At 48.2% G+C, this 19,017-nt stretch overlaps 2 protein-coding genes across 2 annotated transcripts; one reads left to right on the forward strand and one right to left on the reverse strand.

Annotated features, from left to right (window-relative positions):
* The first annotated feature begins 10,659 nt into the window (after positions 1–10,659).
* On the forward strand, positions 10,660–17,485 carry LOC135457844 (claw keratin-like). Its single transcript, XM_064732625.1, has 2 exons — positions 10,660–10,684; positions 17,096–17,485. The coding sequence occupies exon 2, from the start codon at positions 17,111–17,113 to the stop codon at positions 17,483–17,485; it is 375 nt and encodes a 124-aa protein (XP_064588695.1). The 5' UTR covers positions 10,660–10,684; positions 17,096–17,110.
* On the reverse strand, positions 11,764–12,198 carry LOC135457615 (small proline-rich protein 2H-like). Its single transcript, XM_064732322.1, has one exon. The coding sequence runs from the start codon at positions 12,196–12,198 to the stop codon at positions 11,764–11,766; it is 435 nt and encodes a 144-aa protein (XP_064588392.1).
* Positions 17,486–19,017: the final 1,532 nt, after the last annotated feature.

Consider the following 19,017-nt stretch of genomic DNA (forward strand, 5'->3'; position numbering starts at 1 on the left):
GTGGCAGAGTCCTTCTGGCAGGCACTACTTGTGCTTGGTCTGCGGTGGCCAGCAGATGGGCTGGGTCTGCTGCTGCATGGACATTCCTCCAGAGCTGGAGGAGCCACCTCCTCCTCCACCACCGCCACCAATGATGACGACGGGACCTTGGCCCTGGTGGCCTGAGCCTCCTCCACCTCCTCCTCCTCCTCCCCCAATGCACACGGGGCCTTGGCTTTGCTGCCCTGAGCCACCTCCTCCTCCTCCTCCACCACTAATGATGATGGGACCTTGGCCCTGGTGGCCTGAGCCACCACCTCCTCCTCCTCCCATGCCACCTCCAATGCAGATGGGACCTTGACCTTGGTGCCCTGAACCTCCTCCTCCTCCTCCTCCTCCACCACCACCACTTATGATGATGGGACCTTGGCCCTGGTGGCCTGAGCCTCCTCCACCTCCTCCTCCTCCCATGCCACCCCCACCGACGCAGATGGGACCTTGGCCTTGGTGGCCACCACCACCACCACCGCCACCACTAATAACGATGGGACCTTGGCTTTGTTGACCACCACCACCTCCTCCTCCTCCTCCACTGCCACCTCCAATGCAGATGGGACCTTGGCCCTGCTGCCCTGAACCTCCTCCACCTCCTCCACCTCCTCCCTTGCCACCACCACCTCCTCCGCTAATGATGATGGGGCCTTGGCCACCACCACCACCACATCCACCTCCTCCTCCACCTCCTCCTCCTCCCTTGCCACCACCACCTCCTCCACTAATGATGATGGGGCCTTGGCCACCACCACCACCACCACCTCCACATCCACCTCCTCCTCCTCCTCCCTTGCCACCACCACCTCCTCCTCCACTAATGATGATGGGGCCTTGGCCACCACCACCACCACCTCCACATCCACCTCCTCCTCCACCTCCTCCTCCTCCCTTGCCACCACCACCTCCTCCACTAATGATGATGGGACCTTGGCCACCACCACCACCACCTCCTCCTCCTCCCTTGCCACCACCACCTCCACCTCCTCCTCCTCCTCCCTTGCCACCACCACCTCCTCCTCCGCTAATGATGATGGGACCTTGGCCACCACCACCACCTCCTCCTCCTCCCTTGCCACCCCCATCTATGCAGATGGGCCCTTGGCTTTGCTGCCCTGAGCCTCCTCCACCACCACCTCCTCCACTAATAATGATGGGACCTTGGCTTTGTTGACCACCACCACCACCACCACCTCCTCCATCTATGCAGATGGGACCTTGACTTTGCTGGCCACCACCTCCACCACCACCGCCGCCTCCTCCACCTATGCAGATGGGACCTTGGCTTTGCTGGCCACCTCCACCTCCTCCTCCCCCTCCAATGCAGATGGGTACATGGCTCTGGTGGTCAGAACATCCTCCACCACCTCCACCCCCTCCAATAATGATGGGACCTTGGCTTTGTTGCCCACCACCACCACCTCCTCCTCCTCCTCCTCCAATAATGCAGATGGATCCTTGGCTTTGCTGGCCGCCTCCTCCTCCTCCTCCTCCACCTCCTCCTCCTCCACCTCCACAGGAGGTTGATGCCATGTGAGTCTGATAAATGATCCCACCACCACCACCGCTGCCACCGCCACCGCCGCAGCAGCCTCCTCCTCCTCCGTGGCAGGACGATCCCTGGCTCTGGTATCCTCCTCCACCGTGGCAGCATCCTCCTCCTCCTCCTCCTCCTCCACCTCCTCCGTGGTGGCAGCAGCAGCCACAGCCGCCACCGCCGTGGCACCCTCCGGACTGCTGGGACATCCCCTGGCCATCACCCTTCTGCTGGTGGGATCCCATGGTCTGTGTGATGGGAGTCCTGCAGGAGAGACAAAAAATCCAGGCCTGAGCACTTCCAGAGGGAGGGAAGGTTGTGCTCCTGGGCCACCCCATCCCCTTCCAACAGGGAATGGTCTTCTCTTCCCTTTTTGCTCCTTCTGCTGCCCCTGACTGATGCAAAAATTGTCAGCTGGAGGAATTAATGAATAAACTGAAAACCTGTGAAGTAAAAACTTATTCCATCTACAGAACCTCCTTATCCAGATATAACTGTTCTTTTTTTATCTAGGACAATGATCACACCTTAATTCCCTCTTGCAGCAGGTGTGTCACTGCAAGAGGCACATGAGGCCGTGGCACCCCAGAATTACCCTCATCCAAATGTGGTTTGGGGATTGTGAAAGGTCTGCAGTGCTCAGGGATGGGGATTAATATTCCCTGGCCGCAGGAAAGAGCCCGGCTCGTCATTTACATAACAATAACTCTGTTGTACTTTGAAATTCTTCAATCTTGCTTTCAAAGGAGCTCAGTGTTTCTCCTCCAGAAGGAGAAGGAAGAGGAGCAGCCTGTGAAAAAGTTGTCAGAGATGCAAAAGAAAGGAGGGGAAAAAAAAAAGCCCGAAACTTCAGCAGCTCCAGGGCAGCACTTGCAAGGTTTGATGTGTGCCTGTCCCCGAGGGATGCTCTGAAGTTTGAGCTCTTCTTTAACACTTAATCCCCACCCCAGCCATGTCCTCTCTGCTGGCAGCAGGAATTGATGTTCCTGTGAAGGGAAGGGATGGCTCTGAAAGGAAAAGATCAGCAGGATCTGGTGCTCAAACCTCCGAGAAATGAAGTGCTCCTCAAGAAATGCTCCTCAAGAAATGCTCCTCAGGAAGTGCTCCTCAAGAAATGAAGTGCTTAAAAGAAACCCCTTCCCCACTCAGATAAAAGGCTGGAAAATGAGGAGAGAGCCCCATTTTGTGTTTCTGTTCCTCCGTTTTCCACTCTTTGCAGAGTTCCTGCCCTTTCCCTCAAGGTTTGTTTTCCAAGAATATTCTGGAGTTGTGTGTGTGGTGCTGGGCCCAGAGAAATCCAAGGGGCTCCAAACCCCAGATTTTCCACGTCCAGCTATCTCCTTTCTTGATCCCTGAACTGGTAGGAAAAAAAACAAAAAAATAACTGCAAATAAAGAGAAATTTTTGAATTGTGAGACCCAAAATCCACATTTAACCCCACATTTCCACTTCAGCATTCCAAGCCTAATCAGCCAAATTAATTTCCATCTCTTACCGTGTCCCACGGCACGAACCAGTGGAAAGGAGTCAACGGGACTGAGGGAACGTGGTGTGGGAGAACTTTTATATAGGATCTGGTCCTCCTCTTGGAAAGAAGCAATGATTGATTTATTTACGGCCAAGCCCAGCCCCGGCTGCCCACTTACTTCGCATAATCTCGGGCTCAGTCACTGCAGAGATTGCTATCGCCCTTCCTTCCACCACCTCTTCTGTTAAAATTATTGGATGGCTCCACCTACTCTGAGCAAAGTGAGGAAACACCAAAAATCAGAAACGTTTTCAGTGTAAACAAGTGATTTTTGATTTTACGCCCCTCTCTAGAAAAGCGCACCATTCCAGTGAGGAAATTTGGGAGGGGGAGATTTTGTCTTTATGGATGAAAGGAATTTATTTCTCATTCTAGAAAATATTTCTGAGCTGCCAAAGGTGGCCCTGGCATGTCATTAGGGTGTGATGCAAGCCAGGCTGTGGATTACATGTTCCTGATGACACCCACGTGATTGCCAGGGACACGTTGGGCTCCGGCGAGTCCGAGGACCTGCAGCTCCCCAAAAACACAACAAATGCCTCCGGAGCCAGAGGTGGGAGTGATGCAAATCTGGGAGGCTCCGGGTGATTTACAACCCTTGGAGGGTTTGACCTACTGGGAAATAGAGGGAAGAAGCCCAAAAAAACCCAAAGAAGCCGAAAAAGAAGGAGTGAAATGGTTCTTGGGGAGATTTGGAGAAAAGCTGAGGGAATTGGGGCTGTTCAGCCTTGAGGAACAGAAGTTTTGGGGTGACCTCACTGTGGGGTTCCCTGAAGGGGCTACAAGGAATAGGGGGAGAGATTTTTACAAGGATTTGGAGCAACTGGAGAATGGGGAATGGGTTAAAACTGAAAGAGGGGAAATTTTGGGTGGATATGGGGAAGAAATCGTTCCCTGTGAGGGTGGTGAGGCCCTCACCCCTGAACTGCCAGGGAATCCACTCTGGGTAGAGTTTGCTCCAACTTTTCCTGCCTTTCTTCTGCCAAGCTGGAATTGTTCCAGAGAGCAAAACTCTCCAGCTCCAGGCGAGCTCCAAAGTGCCAGAGTTGGGAGGATCTTTCGCTCAGATGGAGCTGATTGAGGCAATGGGAAGTTGATTTATTATTTCAGAGATGATCTTGGCTCCAGAGCCGCAGGCTGTGTCACCCAGGTGCCACCTTCCTGCCCAAATCCTGCCCAAATCCTGCCCTGGAGGTTGCTCAGCCTTGTCTCAGTTTTATCTTGTCCTCACCAAATGCCACCACAGGACCTGGATGGAGGTGACACCACCATGGGTAGAACAGGACAAGGGGCTGCTCCTCAGGGCTGTGTTGGCGGGTCTCATCTGAATGGGATTTCATGGAATTTTTTTTATAAGAAGCCCCCAACAATATATATATATATTTTAAAATTTAACATATTAACATTTATATATGGAGAATTGCATTTATGTATATATAAATTAACATTTATATATATATATATAAATTATACATTAAATTTTATATATACATATATAATATATAAAAATATATTTAAAATAAAAATAGAAACTAAAACTAAAACTAAAAGTATATTTTTATATATAAAAAAATTAACATTTTTTATATATATAAAATTAACATCTTTTATTCAGAAAACTTTTGGAAGTCTCTTCTCCATATCACTCCCAAGAGATGCTCACACACACCTGGCTGTTGGAGGATGAGCAGGAGAGTGGGTAGATTAAAAATACCCACAAAAAAAGTTCAATTTAAAAAAAGAAATGAATTAAATAAACAATAATAATTGCTCTGTTCAATAAATAAACAGAGCAAAAAAAATGAAATGATATAAAATTCACCTCCCTTTTCCTGAAATTTGGTGCTTTATTTCCCACAAAACTGGAGGGAAATTTAACTTTACTTGAATTAAAATTTAATTTTAATTGAATTAAACATTTAATTGAATTTTTTAAAAATTAAAAAAATTAATTTTATTTGAATTAAAATTGAATTAAAAGTGGGGCAGGGAAGGGAGAGGTGAAGGGACCTGTGCAGGTCTGGAATCAGAGGAAGGGCTGTGGTTGCAGCACATCCTTTGCATATCTGGAGCAGCTTGTTTATCTCTGCTGCACCTGCCAGGGCCCAGCACATCAAAAATGAATCTGGATTTCTGGGAGCCATTCTCCTGATTTCTTGGTGCATTTCTCTTGATTTTTAAAAGCAATTTTCCTCATTTCTGGGAGTCATTTTCCTGATTTCTGGGAGTAATTTTGGTGGACACCTTGATTTCTGGGTATATTTCTCCAGATTTCTGGGCGCAATTTTCCTAATTTCTGAAAGCAATTCTCCTGATTTCTGAGAGCATTTCTCATTTCTGAAAGCAATTTCCCTGATTTCTAGGAGCCATTTTCCTGATTTCTGGGTGCAATTCTCGAGATTTCTGGGTACATTTCTCCTGATTTCTGGGAGCCATTTTCTTAATTTCTGAAAGTAATTCTCCTGATTTCTGAAAGCAATTTGCCTGATTTCTGAGAGCCATTCTCCAGATTTCTGGGAGCCATTTTCCTGATTTCTGGGTGCATTTCTCCTCATTTCTGGGAGCAATTCCCCTGATTTCAACACCTGCTGTGATTTGCATCTCCCTGCCAAGGAATTTCGACACAACTAGCTGAGGTTTGTGTACCCCAACCAGGACAACTTTCCCCAATAATTAATTGCCAGTGGTTTTGGCAGTGGAACAGTCGATTGTCCAGCTGTGCCTCGCTTCCCTAATTTCACTTTTATTTGGTCCCTGCACTTTGCCACCACCATTTAAGCCTCGGCCACACCCTGGCTTCCATTTTCTTCTTTTCCCCCATGCCGGTTCCTCATTCTTCAAGGTTGGGAAATCCTTGGAGCTTCACTGGGAATTTGGGAGCTGGGAAATGGGATGAGCTGGGCCTGCCCTTGGTATGGCCCAAAGCAAAGCTCAGCTTAACAAAACCTTGCCTGGCTTTAAATCCCACACAGGAATGGCCTGGGGGTCAAAATGTTTCTGAGTGCTCCGATGAATTTCTGGCAAATTCCTCCAAAACTTGGAGGATCAGGAGGTTGATGAAGGGGATTGGAGCCTGTTACTCATGGATCCAGGGTGGGAATGTTGGGAATTCTCAGCCTGTGGAGATCTCAGAGATTTTTCCAGGGTCTGTAGGGGCTCCAGAGAAACTAGAGAGGGACTTTATATATATAAATTATATATATATATATTTTATATATATAATTTTCTAAGGAACTTCAGGGAATGAGTTCATACTGAAAAGGGGGAAATTTAAGGTGGGTATTGGGAAGGAATTGTTTCCTGTGAGGGCAGGAAGGTCCTGGCCCAGGTTATTCCATGGATTTCCCATCCCTGGAAGTGTTCCAGGCCAAGCTTGAGGGGGCTTGGTTTGGTGGGATGTGTCCCAACGTGGTCAAAGAGAAACGATCATTTTTAAATAACTGAAATTTCCCAAGAAGTGAAAGAACATTTCGAAAATAAATGAAACCTGTGACTTTCTGGCAAGCCAGGACCTGGAGCTGAGCCTGAGCGAGGCAGACACTGGTGGCAGATGAAACAAAAAAGGAGAAGCCAAAATTGAGCAAGAGCTCCGCCCCGCCCCCTCAGAGGTGCAGATCCCTTATCAAACCCACGGCCTCATCAAGGCAGGGTTTGGTAATGGCAGCAAAATTGGGGCCACTTCCTTCCTGCACACACCAACCTTGGGCCCGTTTGGGTTGTGTCATCCCAGATGCCATCACATCATCCCTGGAGTTGGACTTCCCACCATGGTGGTGACCAGAGAGAGCCCCAGGGGTGTCACCCAACCCCAAATGTCTCAGTTGAGGTGGAGACGGCACAAAGCAACACTCTCCGTTTTCAGAAGGCTTCAAACTGTTTTTATTCTATTTATTCTATTATTTCTATTTATTCTATTGTTTCTATTTATGCTATTATTTCTATTTATTCTATTTTAAAAAGCATGAATGCTTTTTATACATTCTTACAAAACTCATAAATTTAGACTTATTGGCCACAAGAGACAAACAAAGAGTTTATTGGAATAGACAGTTGCAGGTTTCTCTTTTTTCTCCTTTTTTTCTTGGCTTCTGTGTCAAGGTAGAAAATCCTTTTAGGAGTGAACATGAATCCTCTTCTCAAACTTCTCTCTGGCTCACAGGAGTCTCTGCAAAACCTCTCCCACAGGAAAATAACATTTCTTTCTGCTTCTAGAGGGCGAGTGAACCATGGGAGGGTCCCACATCCACCCTGGAGTCCCATGGGGTGACAAATCCATCAGCTCAGACCAAACTTCCTGTGCTGATAAGGGCACACCTGGCTGGCCAGGGCATCACCTGGAGGTGACAAATCCATCAGCTCGGGGACACCTCCATGGCTTTAGGGACAGGACACCTGACAGGATGTCCTGGGAATCATCTGCCACTGCCCAACCCCCGGCACAGCAGGGAAGGAATATTTTTGGTTTTAATGGTGCTTTTTTTTGCAGTTTTTCAGGTTTTAGTTTTAATTTTTCCTGGGTTAGGGCAGGGTGAGGAGAGCCAGAGTTGCCTGGGATTTTATTTGTGCAGCAGGATCCCCTCCCAGTGGGTCTCTCAGTATCCTGGGCTAGAAAAAGCCGTCCTTGGGTGGATTGAGGTGATTTTTGGGGTTCTTTCCAACCCAAACCATTCTGAGGCTCTGTAATTTTGACATTTCAAGACATCCCCAGAGGGAAGAGCATCCACCATGAAGGGAGGGAAATAAATCCTCGTGGTTTTGTTTTGGGTCACTCCCTGCAGCTCTAAACATCATGAGCGAATTTTTATTTGATCTTTATTTGCTCCAAACCTTTTATCCTCACCCCGAGGACTTTTCCAGAACCCCTCCTGGGCATTTTTCCATTTTCTCTCTCCTCCCCACCAAGGAGCTGAAGCATTTCTGGGATGCCAGGAAGGCTCGTTGGCCAAGCCTGTCATTGTCACCCAGACACCAACGTCACTGCCAGCCCCATTCCAGCGTCCACCAGGGATCCGTGGGGACAAGGGCAGGACAAACTCCTGGGGAAGAGGGAGCTGCTCTTGCCCTGGCCAGTTCAGCTGCATTGCTTCCTATTTTTGAGGATCCACCCAGCTCTTTACTGGGTCATCTGCCCAGTTTTTTCCCTGTGACACTGAGGCATCTTCCTCCCGTTGTTATTCAGAAAATTACAGTCATCGAATGGAAAGTCTTAATTGCTCCATTCATTATCCTCGGGAGTCATATCCGACTGTTAATTTATTTTGCCTGGGAACTCCCCAAAGGCTTCCTGAGGTTTTTGGCCTAAATCAGGATTAGCTGCTCTGGGGACAGTTGGAGGAAGGAATGTCACCGACACAGGGGACCCTCTCAGTGCCACCAGCTCCTGGGCCACCAAAACCAACCCCAATTTTCTCAGAGTGGGGAGAAACCTCTCTGTGATTTTTGGGGATGCTGGAGCCTTTCCCCCTCACCAACAGTTGATTTTTGGTTACTTCCGTGAGGATTTCAGTAAAGGACAGGAAAACCAGGACCTGTTTTGTGGGACACATCTGAAATACGATGTTTTGTGCAGCGTAGAGGCATCTGGAAGTCTTCTTATCCTCTTTCTAAGGGCCTGGAGTCACAGGACAAGGAGGAATGGCTTCAGATGGACAGAGAGAAGGTTCAGATAGGATTTTGGGAAGGAATCCTTGTTGTGAGGGAGGGTAGGCCCTGGCACAGGTGGAGCAGAGAAGTTCTGGAGGCTCCTGGATCCCTGGAAGTGCTTGGAGCAGCCTGGGATGTTGGGAATTGTCTGTGCCCATGGCAGGGGTGGGATGGGATGAGCTTCCAGCCCCTTCCAAGCCAAACCATTCCATGATTCCACCATCCTTAAGACTCACATTTAAGAGCCAGGGTTCCCCCAGATCCTCCTGGTGGAACTGCAGGTGCAGCACAGCCGGGTGAGGCCCAGCCCTGCTCGCTGCTCATCCCATCAGCACCACCCAGAGAGAGCTCGGGGAAGTTGGGATGGACAGGGAGGAACATCCCAGAAAAAGAGCAAATCCCATTATATATTATACTGTATTATACTGTATTATATTATACCAATATTATATTATACCAATATTATATTATACCAATATTATATTATATTATATTATATTATATTATATTATATTATATTACATTACATTACATTACATTACATTATATTAAAATATATTATATCCATTATACATTATACATTATATATTATAAATTATATATAGTAAATCATATATATTATATACTATATGTTATATATTTTATTATATATATAATATATATACTATATAAATTTATATATAATACAATATATATACTAATATATAATAGATATAATATATATATAAATGTAATATTTATGTTATATGTATTATGTTTAATTAAGAAATGGTCAGCTTCTTATTGTGATGGCGTGAATTATAACATCTGCATTGTCTCACCCTTCACATGAGACTGAAAACAAAATAAAATTTTTAGAAGTCTCTCAATTGCCCCATGTCTGGGTCACAAAAGGGTTTAATCCGACATCTGTTCTCCCTTCCAGGGCACGAACCACGCCAGAGGAGTTCCGGGGAGCCCAGACCTGCTTTTCCAGCTCTGCACACAGGATGGGCCCTGTTCCATCCCTTTATCACAGCGGCATCACCAGGGCAGCAATTTGGGATTTCCACACCCGCCGTGCTCCACCTTCCCCACCCAGCACCAGCCTGAGCTCCCCAAATCCCTCAGAGAGTCCCCAGTAATATATGTTGTTTGTGGGTTTTTTTGGTTTTTTTGTTTGTGGAGTGGGTTAATGTTTTTTGGTGAAGTAACTCTGTCCCTCTGTCTGTCCCTCTGTCTGTCTGGCTCCTCCCAGGATGGAGTCTGGGCTGGAATCAGCAGAGCTCATTATGCAGCAGTTAATTAATGGTGCCCCCAGTAATTAGCATATAACATATAACATATAACATATAACATATAACATATATATTATATATATGTACATACAATGCAGTATATAGTATATAGTATACTTTATATATAATGTATATAATATAATACAATATATTAATATATATTAATAGAATAGAGTCTATATTTTATAATATTTTTATATTTTATATATTTGTAATAATTTTTATATATTAATATAATAGAGTATATATATTTTTATATACAATCTAATATAATATGATAGAAAAGAACAGAATATAATAATAACTAATATAACTAATATAATATATTATAATTAATAATTCGTTCCGAGTGCCTCCGGCCGCCCCGGGAGTGAGGGGGATGAGTCAGGAAGGAACATTCCAGAGGCTCTGCACCCGCATAGCCACAGGAGGGTGCTCCGAGACCATCCATGGAGACACCACCGAGAAGATCTCGTCCCACCCCATGGCTGATATAAAATGCGGATTTTCAGCTCCGAGTCACGTGAAAAGGGATGGACGAAAAACCCAAATTATAAACAAAAAATTCCACGCAGCAGCGGTTTTATTTGGGATATTGGGGATGTGCCAGAGAATGAAATAATGCAAACCATGGAGCAAATTCTCTGGCTTGCAGCTGATACATCTCAGGTGGGTATTTCATGTATTTATTGTATCTGAGGAGTTTTTATTATTATATTTAAGGAGTAAACGCTTCGAGGGTGAATTGCTTGACCCAAGAGACTCCCTTGACTTGAAAGTCAAGTTCTGGTTTTCACAATTTTAATTTTTTTCTGGATTTTTGTTTGTTTGTTTGTTTTGTTTGTTTGGTTTGGTTTGGTTTTTGTTTTGTGTTGTTTTGTTTGGTTTTTTGTTTGTTTGGGTTTTTTCCCTCTTTGTTTCATATAGAATTAAAACCCCCAAATCCCTGAGGCTGGAAAAGCCCTCCCAGACCATCAACTATGACCTGAGCCCCATCCCCACCTTGAACACCTCCAGGAATGTGACCCCACCACCTTCCCAGATTTCTTTACAAATTTCCCTCCGGAACAAAGTCGTAAGCAGAAAAATAAAAGTTTATTTCCAGCAGCATTGGCAGGGGGAGCTGTTTGGTGGCACTGGGGCCACCTGGAGGCCGTGTCATCCATGTGGGTGGCTGAACCCACATCTCCTTCACACGGCCACCGGAATCTCCTTGTGCCACAGAGAGAGTGGAGGAAAGAGGAGAAGAAAAGGAGCTGCGAGACCCCAGAATCTAACACAGGGAATTCATGGAGAGGATGAAACAAGGGCTGGGTCCCATAGGTGTCAGAAGGTTCCTAAAGGTTCCAGAAAGTTCCTTAAAGAACTGGAAGGTTCCTAAAAGTGTCAGAAGGTTCCTAAAAGGGTCAGAAGGTTCCTAAAGGTTCCAGAAGGTTCCCAGTGGTTCCAGAAGGTTCCTAATGATGCCAGAAGGTTCCTAAAAGAGCTGGGAGGTTCTCAAAGGTTCCAGAAGGTTCCTAATGGTACCAGAAGGTTCCTAAAGGTTCCAGAAGGATCCCATTGTTTCCAGAAGGTTCACAAAAGAGCCAGAAGGTTCCTGAAGGTTCCCAATGGTTCCAGAAGGTTCCCAAAGGTGCTCAGGAGTGGTTTCAGCAGGAGAAGCGTGGTGTTCCCAGGAGTTGCCCCTTGGTGCTGGATGTCCTCCTGCTCTTCACGCCCTGGCCATGCCCTGGGTGCCCAGCGAGGTTTTACTGCCCACAGTTGTACTGGTAACTGTTGGACCACTGGTAGGAGTAGGGCCCGGAGCGCTCCTGGCACACGGGGCTCGGGGCACACACCTGGGGGCACCTGAGCACGCCCTGCCCGCAGCGGGGCACGCCCAGGAGCTGCGGGATGGGCGCGGAGCAGGAATCCAGGCACCGAGAGCTGCTGCACGAGGAGGAGGAGGAGTGCCCTTCCACCACACGCATCTCCACGCAGCTGGGCCGGCAGGGGCTGGGCAGGGTTTTCCTCACGGTGCAGAGCTTGGGCGCCACGGGGGTGCAGGGTGAGCAGGGTGAGCAGGGTGAGCAGGGCAGCACCAGCTCGGAGCTGGGGCACTGCTGGGGGAAGGTGAGCGTGGAGCTCTGCACCCCGCCGGGGATGAAGCACTGCTGCTTGTACTGGTAGTTGTAGTAGGACATGGCTCCGGGGATCCTGGAAAACACAGGAGGGAGCTGAAAGAATTCCCTGCTGAGCTCAGCCCTCAGCTCTCCACCCAACTTGCTTTTCCCTAAAAAACTCCCCCGCAGCTCCAGCTGTTGAGCTGTAATCCCTTGGAAAAGGCGAATTTTGGGATCTGGGATTTGTGCTGAGGTTCTCAGTTCTTTAGGATAAGGACACTCATTTATTTCCTTTCCAGGTGCCTCACCTGACACTGGAATTTCTTTCTGTCAGCAGAAGGAAAAGCAAAGGAAGGAATTGCCCTTGGACCTCCTGGGATGTCCCAGACCCCTCCTCTCACCCCAGGTTGCTCCAAGCCCTGTCCAACCTGGCCCTGGACACTTTCAGGGGTGGGAAATCCGTGGAATTACCTGGGACCCTCACAGGGAACAATTCCTTCCCAAAATCCTGCCCAAATTCCCCCTCTGTCCCTCTGACCCTATTCCCTGTGTCCTGTTCCTGCAGTTCCTGAGGAAAAGCCCCTCTCCAACTTCCATGGAGCCCCTGGAGATCCTGGAGGGGCTCTGGGGTCTCCACAGGCTCAGCATTCCCAGCCTGGCAAAGACTAATCCAAACCTGGATAATTATCACCTGAACTACTGAAACGAGTGGCCTTTAATTAAGGAGAAATCTAGAACTCAATTTTAACAAAGCAAATAAAAAATTTTGATTTAATAAATAAATAAATAAATAAGAAGGTGAAGAAAGCTCACATCCCAAATCGGGTGAGGTTCTGTAAATCTCAGGCTCAACTTTAAAACCATTTTCCTGTCTCTGCCTTAAAAAATGCCAGCAACAACCCCAAAAAAGAACCTTTATCTGCAACAACCCTCTTCATTCTCAGTGCCAGGATATTCCAGATTCCAGCTCCAAATCCCAGCAGAATTGTATTTTCTGAGGAGTAGAAATAGGGAAACAACTTACCGAGCTCACAGTGGAGAGTAAGGACTGGGTGGAAAGCTTGGAAATGGGGGTTTTTATATGGAGTTTTTATAGTCCTTCAGGCTTCATGGAAAACCTGAGCCACAGAGTGCACAATCCTAATAAACCACAGCAGGGAATTTGTTCACATGCAACTTTTCCACTGGCTGTAATTATTTTACTCACTTGGGCTTGTTAAGGCATTGTTATCCCCAAATCCCGTGAAAAATGCCTCACACCCTGCAGGTTCTTCCCATTGGAAAGCTTAACTGGGAGAAGGAAAAGATGCCTTTTATCTGGCTGACCTCATTAGGTACCTGAAGAAATCCAAACCTCCCCTCCTAAAGCCCCTTTTGCGGGAGTGACCATGGGGAAGCAGCGCTGGGGGAGCGGGAATTGATTGGGGTCATCCCAAAGGCTCTGGGACCATCCCAATGACTCTGGAGTCATTCCTACAGCTCTGGGGTCATTCCAACAGCTCAGAGGTCATCCCAATGGTTCAGGGACCATCCCAATGGCTCTGGGGTCATCCCAATAGCTCTGGGACCATCTCAACAACTCTGGGACCATCCCAACAGCTTTGGGACCATCCCAACGACTTTGGGGTCATTCCAACAGCTCTGGAACCATCCCAACAGCTTTGGGACCATCCCAACAGCTCTGGGGTCATTCCAATAGCTCTGGAACAATCCCAACAACTTTGGGACCATCCCAACGACTTTGGGGTCATTCCAATAGCTCTGGGGTCATTCTAACAGCTCTGGGATCATCCCAAAGGATCTGGGATCATCCCAGTGGCTCTGGGGTCATTCAAACAGTTCTGGAACCATCCCAACAGTTCAGCTTTGCACCCAGAGCTTGGCTCTGTCCCCATGCCTTGCGCTGGGCCCTGGGGAACGATCCTGTGATGTCATTAGGGTAATTAGCAGCCTTTGATGCGCCGGGACGCGGCCCTGAAATTGGCTCTGTGCTGGCGTTGCTGAGCCAGGCCGGCTTGGCTCGTGTCAGACATTAATGAGCGTTTGTGAGGGGTTTATGAGGTCCTGTTATGAAGGTGTTGTTTAATGTCCTGTTCCATGTGCAGGTAAACACCGGGATGAGCCAGCTCAGCACCTCCAAAGTGTCTTCATTAATCAGGAGTGTCTTAATTTATCACCAGAGTGTCTTCATTTATCACTAAAATGCCTTCCTGTATCAGCAGGGCAAAGTTGAGGTTTTGGGGTGAGAACAGGCTCTGACAAAGGTGTTTTTCCCTTTTTCCAGCTCAGAGTAGCCCTTGGAAAAACAGCCCGGCTGGACGTGGAGGTTTAGCTGTGGTTTTATTTAATTAGTAAATGCATCTCTTGTTTGTGTGTTGGAAAGGGGAGCAAAGTCATCAGGGAATCGTGGGGTGGTCTGGGTAGGAAGGACCTTCAAGAACCTCTCATTCCACCCTGCCATGGGCACGTGGGAGGTGGGATTGTCTCTCCAAACTCCTGAGAGAACATTTGGAGCCCCCATCCCTGGAGGTGCCCGAGGAATCCCTGGACATTGGTCTGGGTGTCCAGGTGGGGTTGGGCCCAGCTTGGACTCGATGACCTTGGAGCTCTTTTCCAACCCCAGCGATCCTGAGATTCTGCTTTAGGTGTTCCATTGCTCTCAGGGATGGGTTGGATCCCTGGTCCCTGCTTTTTTGAACACTTCACCCACATTGGTGTCCTCAGGGCTCTCCCTCCTCTGGGGCTCAGATCTCCCTCGATCCTTTCAGTTTTATCTTTACAAAGCCGGTGATTTTTTGTGTTTTGCATCTTTAACTTTAGAAGAGCTGACATTGGATCCTTCAGCCTGTCTGGGCTGAAAAATTGAGCTGACACTGCTCTGTTGTGCTCCTCACTCAGGCGCTGAGTTTGGGCCACGTGTCGCCTGTTGATTCATCACTTTTATTTCCTGGTTGTGCCTGAGCTGTTACATCTCTGTTAACAACGATACAGTGACAACATCAGGGCACTAATGAGCTTTTATGGTGTGTTTGGAAACACCTGCAGAAAGCCTTGACACGGTTAATGTTTGTGTCCACAGAAATCCACCCTGCGGTGACAGGAGTCCCGAGCAGAGGGAACAAATCCCAGCATTGTGGATTCCTCCCACGCTGGAGTAAAGATCTGGACTCTTCATTATCAACAAATCCCTAAGATAAGATTTAAAATCTAGTTTAATCTTCAGCTGGCTCAAACCATTAATTAGATATTAATTCCAATGTTTTTGACTTTGGGGCTGAATTGCTGGCCAGTTTAATCCAAGGTGAGGATGGATGTTGCAATCCCCGTGGCTATCTTTGATTATTGTTGGTGTCCCACCCCTGGAAGTGTCCAAGGCCAGGATGGATAGGGCTTGGAGTGACCTGGGACACTGGAAGGTGGAATGCAATGGTCTTGGAAGTCCCTTCCAACCCAAGGGAGGAGTCCTTGAGATGAGGTTTAATAAAAGACAGCAGAAATAGGAAAATACTTTTGCTTTTTTTAACCAAATGGGAACCAGAGAGGGGCAGTTGCCGGGGGTGGGAGTGTCCATCCAGGTCATGCCCATGCCACCCTCAGCATCTGTCCCAGAGCCTCCTCCTCAGGTTTAGCAGGATGATAACCCCAACCAGCAGGCATTCATCAGCAGCTGGCATTCCAGAGGCGTCTCCCACTTGTTGTTCCCAACGTCAGCTCTTCAGGTGCCCTTCGGTCAGAGAGGTGACTCTGTGGAAAAAATGCCTGACGAGGTCTTGCCTCGGTCACACCCTGTTTATGGCCCTTTTTGCCATTCCCCAAATCCAGTCATGATTTATGGTTTCGAAAATATGGGGGTTTTTAATGTGATATTAAATGTGGTCTTGCCTTTCTTTCTGTTTTATTGTTCGAATGTCTAAATTGGGTACTCGGTGTCGGGTTGAAAGAGGTGTCCTGGCTTATTTGGGTCTGTAACTATAAAGTTCAGGATTTTTGCAGTGAGCCAGAGCTTTGATCAGACTTTTCATTAGTTTAAAGAACCCAGAACACAGATTATTCTTCTTTCATCAAATATTTCATTCAAGAACCCAGAACTCCGGTTTATCCCTCACTTTTTCAGCACTGTCTGGGTTCAGTCAAGGATATTTTTATCCAGAAAAATGTCTGGTTCCCCCTTGCCAAGGAATGAGTCCAGTCATGGAGAAGATCAAACCTAAACCCCATAAATATTTTCCCTTTGAGATGCAGAGACAAAGAATCCCCTCCCTATAAATCCGAAATTGCAGAGTGGAGAAGGCAGTAAAGGACAGGTCATGCAGGACACAAGGGCAAGGCAGCAATTAGCAAGAGTGATTTATCTAAAACAATTAGCGTCCGTTAACAAAGCTGGATCTGGAAAGAATCGTGGTTAGTAATTGATTAGGAAGTTCTGCATGTGGCTGATTCACGTGCTGGGCACTTCGAGGCCGAGTATAAAAGTGCCCGAGCTCACATCTCACACCATCACTTCTCTTGTCTCACTCTCTGGTGTTGTAGGTAAGTGAATTCCTAAATCTCTGAACTCCTGAGCTCTTGAATTCCTCCTCTAACCCAACCTTCAAGTGTGGTTTGGGGATCAGGCCGACATTCTGCTGGTGGGAACCACTGGATGTGGCACTTGGGGATCTGGTCTGGTTGGGAAGGTGGGGATTGATCACAGGTTGGACTCCTGGGGGGATTTTCCAACCTCAGGCATTCTGGGATTGGTAAATGAATCCAGTTGTGACTGCTCAGCCACTGGGAAATGCAGATCTGGGTGAGATCTGAGTAATATTCCATGAACATTCCATTTGCATTCAGTATACACCTCAGGGATGCATTTTGGGTGCTGAGCTATCGGAATCCTCCCTGTCCCTTGATCCCCTTCGTAGCCTTTCATCCTCATGTTTGACTATGAAACCAATGTGAATTTTCTTTTATTTTCCCGCTTTTCTGTGCCCCACAGATCCCCACCCAAGCCATGGTTCACTCCCTGAGCCCCTGCACCGACGGCAGCCCGTCCCCCTGCGGCGTGGCCGTGCCCCAGCCCGTGGCCGACTCCTGCAACGAGCCCTGTGTCCGACAGTGCCCGGACTCCACCGTGGTCATTTACCCTCCTCCCGTGGTGGTCACCTTCCCCGGGCCCATCCTCAGCACCTTCCCCCAGCAGAGCACCGTGGGCTCCGTGGGAGTGCCCGAAGTCGGAGCTGGCGCCGGGGGCAGCGCCGGAACCGGTGTCGGAGCTGTTGTTGGAGGTGGTTTTGGTGCTGCTCGAACCCCTGGTGCTTCCCAAGTTTATGGTGGGGCCAGGTGGGGCCGGGGGTACCCGGTTGGCAGCTGCAGACCCTGCTGCTAAGGCCATGGCTGGACGAGGGTGACCGGCAGGACGTGGCTCCAGGGAGAGTGTTAAAACCATCTGTGGATGCTTGAAGGCCTCAAAAAATCAGTTTCCATCTTTCTACCCTTCCTGGTTTTCCTTCTCTAAAGATTTCCTCTCTTTCCAAGCACTCTTTTCTCAAAGCTATGGGTTGTTCCTGGTTCTTTGGGGTGTTCTCAAAGCTAAGGGTTGTTCCTGGTTCCTTGGGGGTTTGTTGGGATCTTTGTAGGTTTAGATTAGGGAGAATTTAGGATTTTAGATTTTTGAAATTTAGATTTTAGGGAGAGATTAGGAGGGAATTCTGTCTTGTGAGGACCTGGCACAGGTTGCCCAGTGAAGCTGTGGCTGCCTCATCCCTCTGGAAGTTTCCAAGGCCAGGCTGGATGGGGCATGGAGCAACCTGGGATAGTCAAAGTTTCCCTGCCCATGGCAGGGGTGGGACTGGATCATCTTTAAAATCCCACCCAAACCATTCTGTGCTTCTGTGACTGTGGCAATGTCAAGGATCTGGTCTGAGACCCCTTTCAGATCCATTTCTAAGCTCTTCCCAGGGCTGGCTGTCACCACAGGAGGAGCAGCCCCAGACACTCCCTGAGTCACCCCGCATCAAACCACGGCTTGTGGGCAGTTTGTAACCTGTGCTGTGTCTCACCTGCTCTTCCTCATTAAACCAGATGTCACAGCAGCTTCCTGGTGTCTCTGTGTGTCCCCTGTCCTTGTCCTGCTGCCCCAACCCCATCCTGTCACCAGGAGAGGGAAATTCATGGAGGATCTGGCCAAGGTCTGTGTGGGATCTCCTTTGCACGGCCTCAGCTGTCCTGTCCTTCCCCACATTCCCAGATTCTGTGGAGAATTTTGCTCAGTTTTGGCTTTCCTGGGTCCTTTTCCTGGTGTCCTGGAGATCCTGGCGGTGACAGGAGCAGAGAACAGGGTTGGAAAAGCCCTCCAGGATCACAGAGTCCAAGCTGTGCTTGAGCCCCATCAACGTCCAGTCCTGCCTTGGACACCTTCAGGAATGGCTACTCCAAACCTTCCTGAGCCCCTTCCAAAGCCTTTTCCCTTTTCCAGGAGGAATTTCCCCAAATTTCCCACCCTGAGCCCTGCCCTGGCAGAGCCACCACTGTTCCCTCTTGTCCTGTCCCTGTTCCTTGGGATCAGATCCCGAAATTCCCACTGCAAGAGCCCAAAATTCCCCCTGGACCCCCGTTTTCTCTGGGATCAGACCCCAAATTCCCCCTGGATCCCCCTTTTCTCCATGCTGAGCCCCCAGAATTCCCTCAGGATCCTCCATTCCCTTTTCCAGCTGCTCCAACCCCATTCCCACCCCTGGACACTCTCCCCCTTCAATAACCAGGATAACCTGGACATGACTTTGATGCTCCCTCATGGAATTGGGGATTTCTTCGGGAATAAATTGGTAATAAACCTTTCCCCAGCTCTGAAATGTTATGCAGAGTGTGGGGAACAGCCTCAGTGTCTTTAAGGATTGCAGGATGATGCGGGAATGTGGG

This window comes from Zonotrichia leucophrys, chromosome 25 (assembly GCF_028769735.1).
Source record: "Zonotrichia leucophrys gambelii isolate GWCS_2022_RI chromosome 25, RI_Zleu_2.0, whole genome shotgun sequence".
In the NCBI taxonomy this organism is placed as follows: Eukaryota; Metazoa; Chordata; class Aves; order Passeriformes; family Passerellidae; genus Zonotrichia; species Zonotrichia leucophrys.

Coding starts and splice junctions, on each gene's coding strand:
- LOC135457615 (XM_064732322.1), bottom strand. CDS start 12,198: ATGTCCTACTACAACTACCAGTACAAGCAGCAGTGCTTCATCCCCGGC.
- LOC135457844 (XM_064732625.1), top strand. CDS start 17,111: ATGGTTCACTCCCTGAGCCCCTGCACCGACGGCAGCCCGTCCCCCTGC.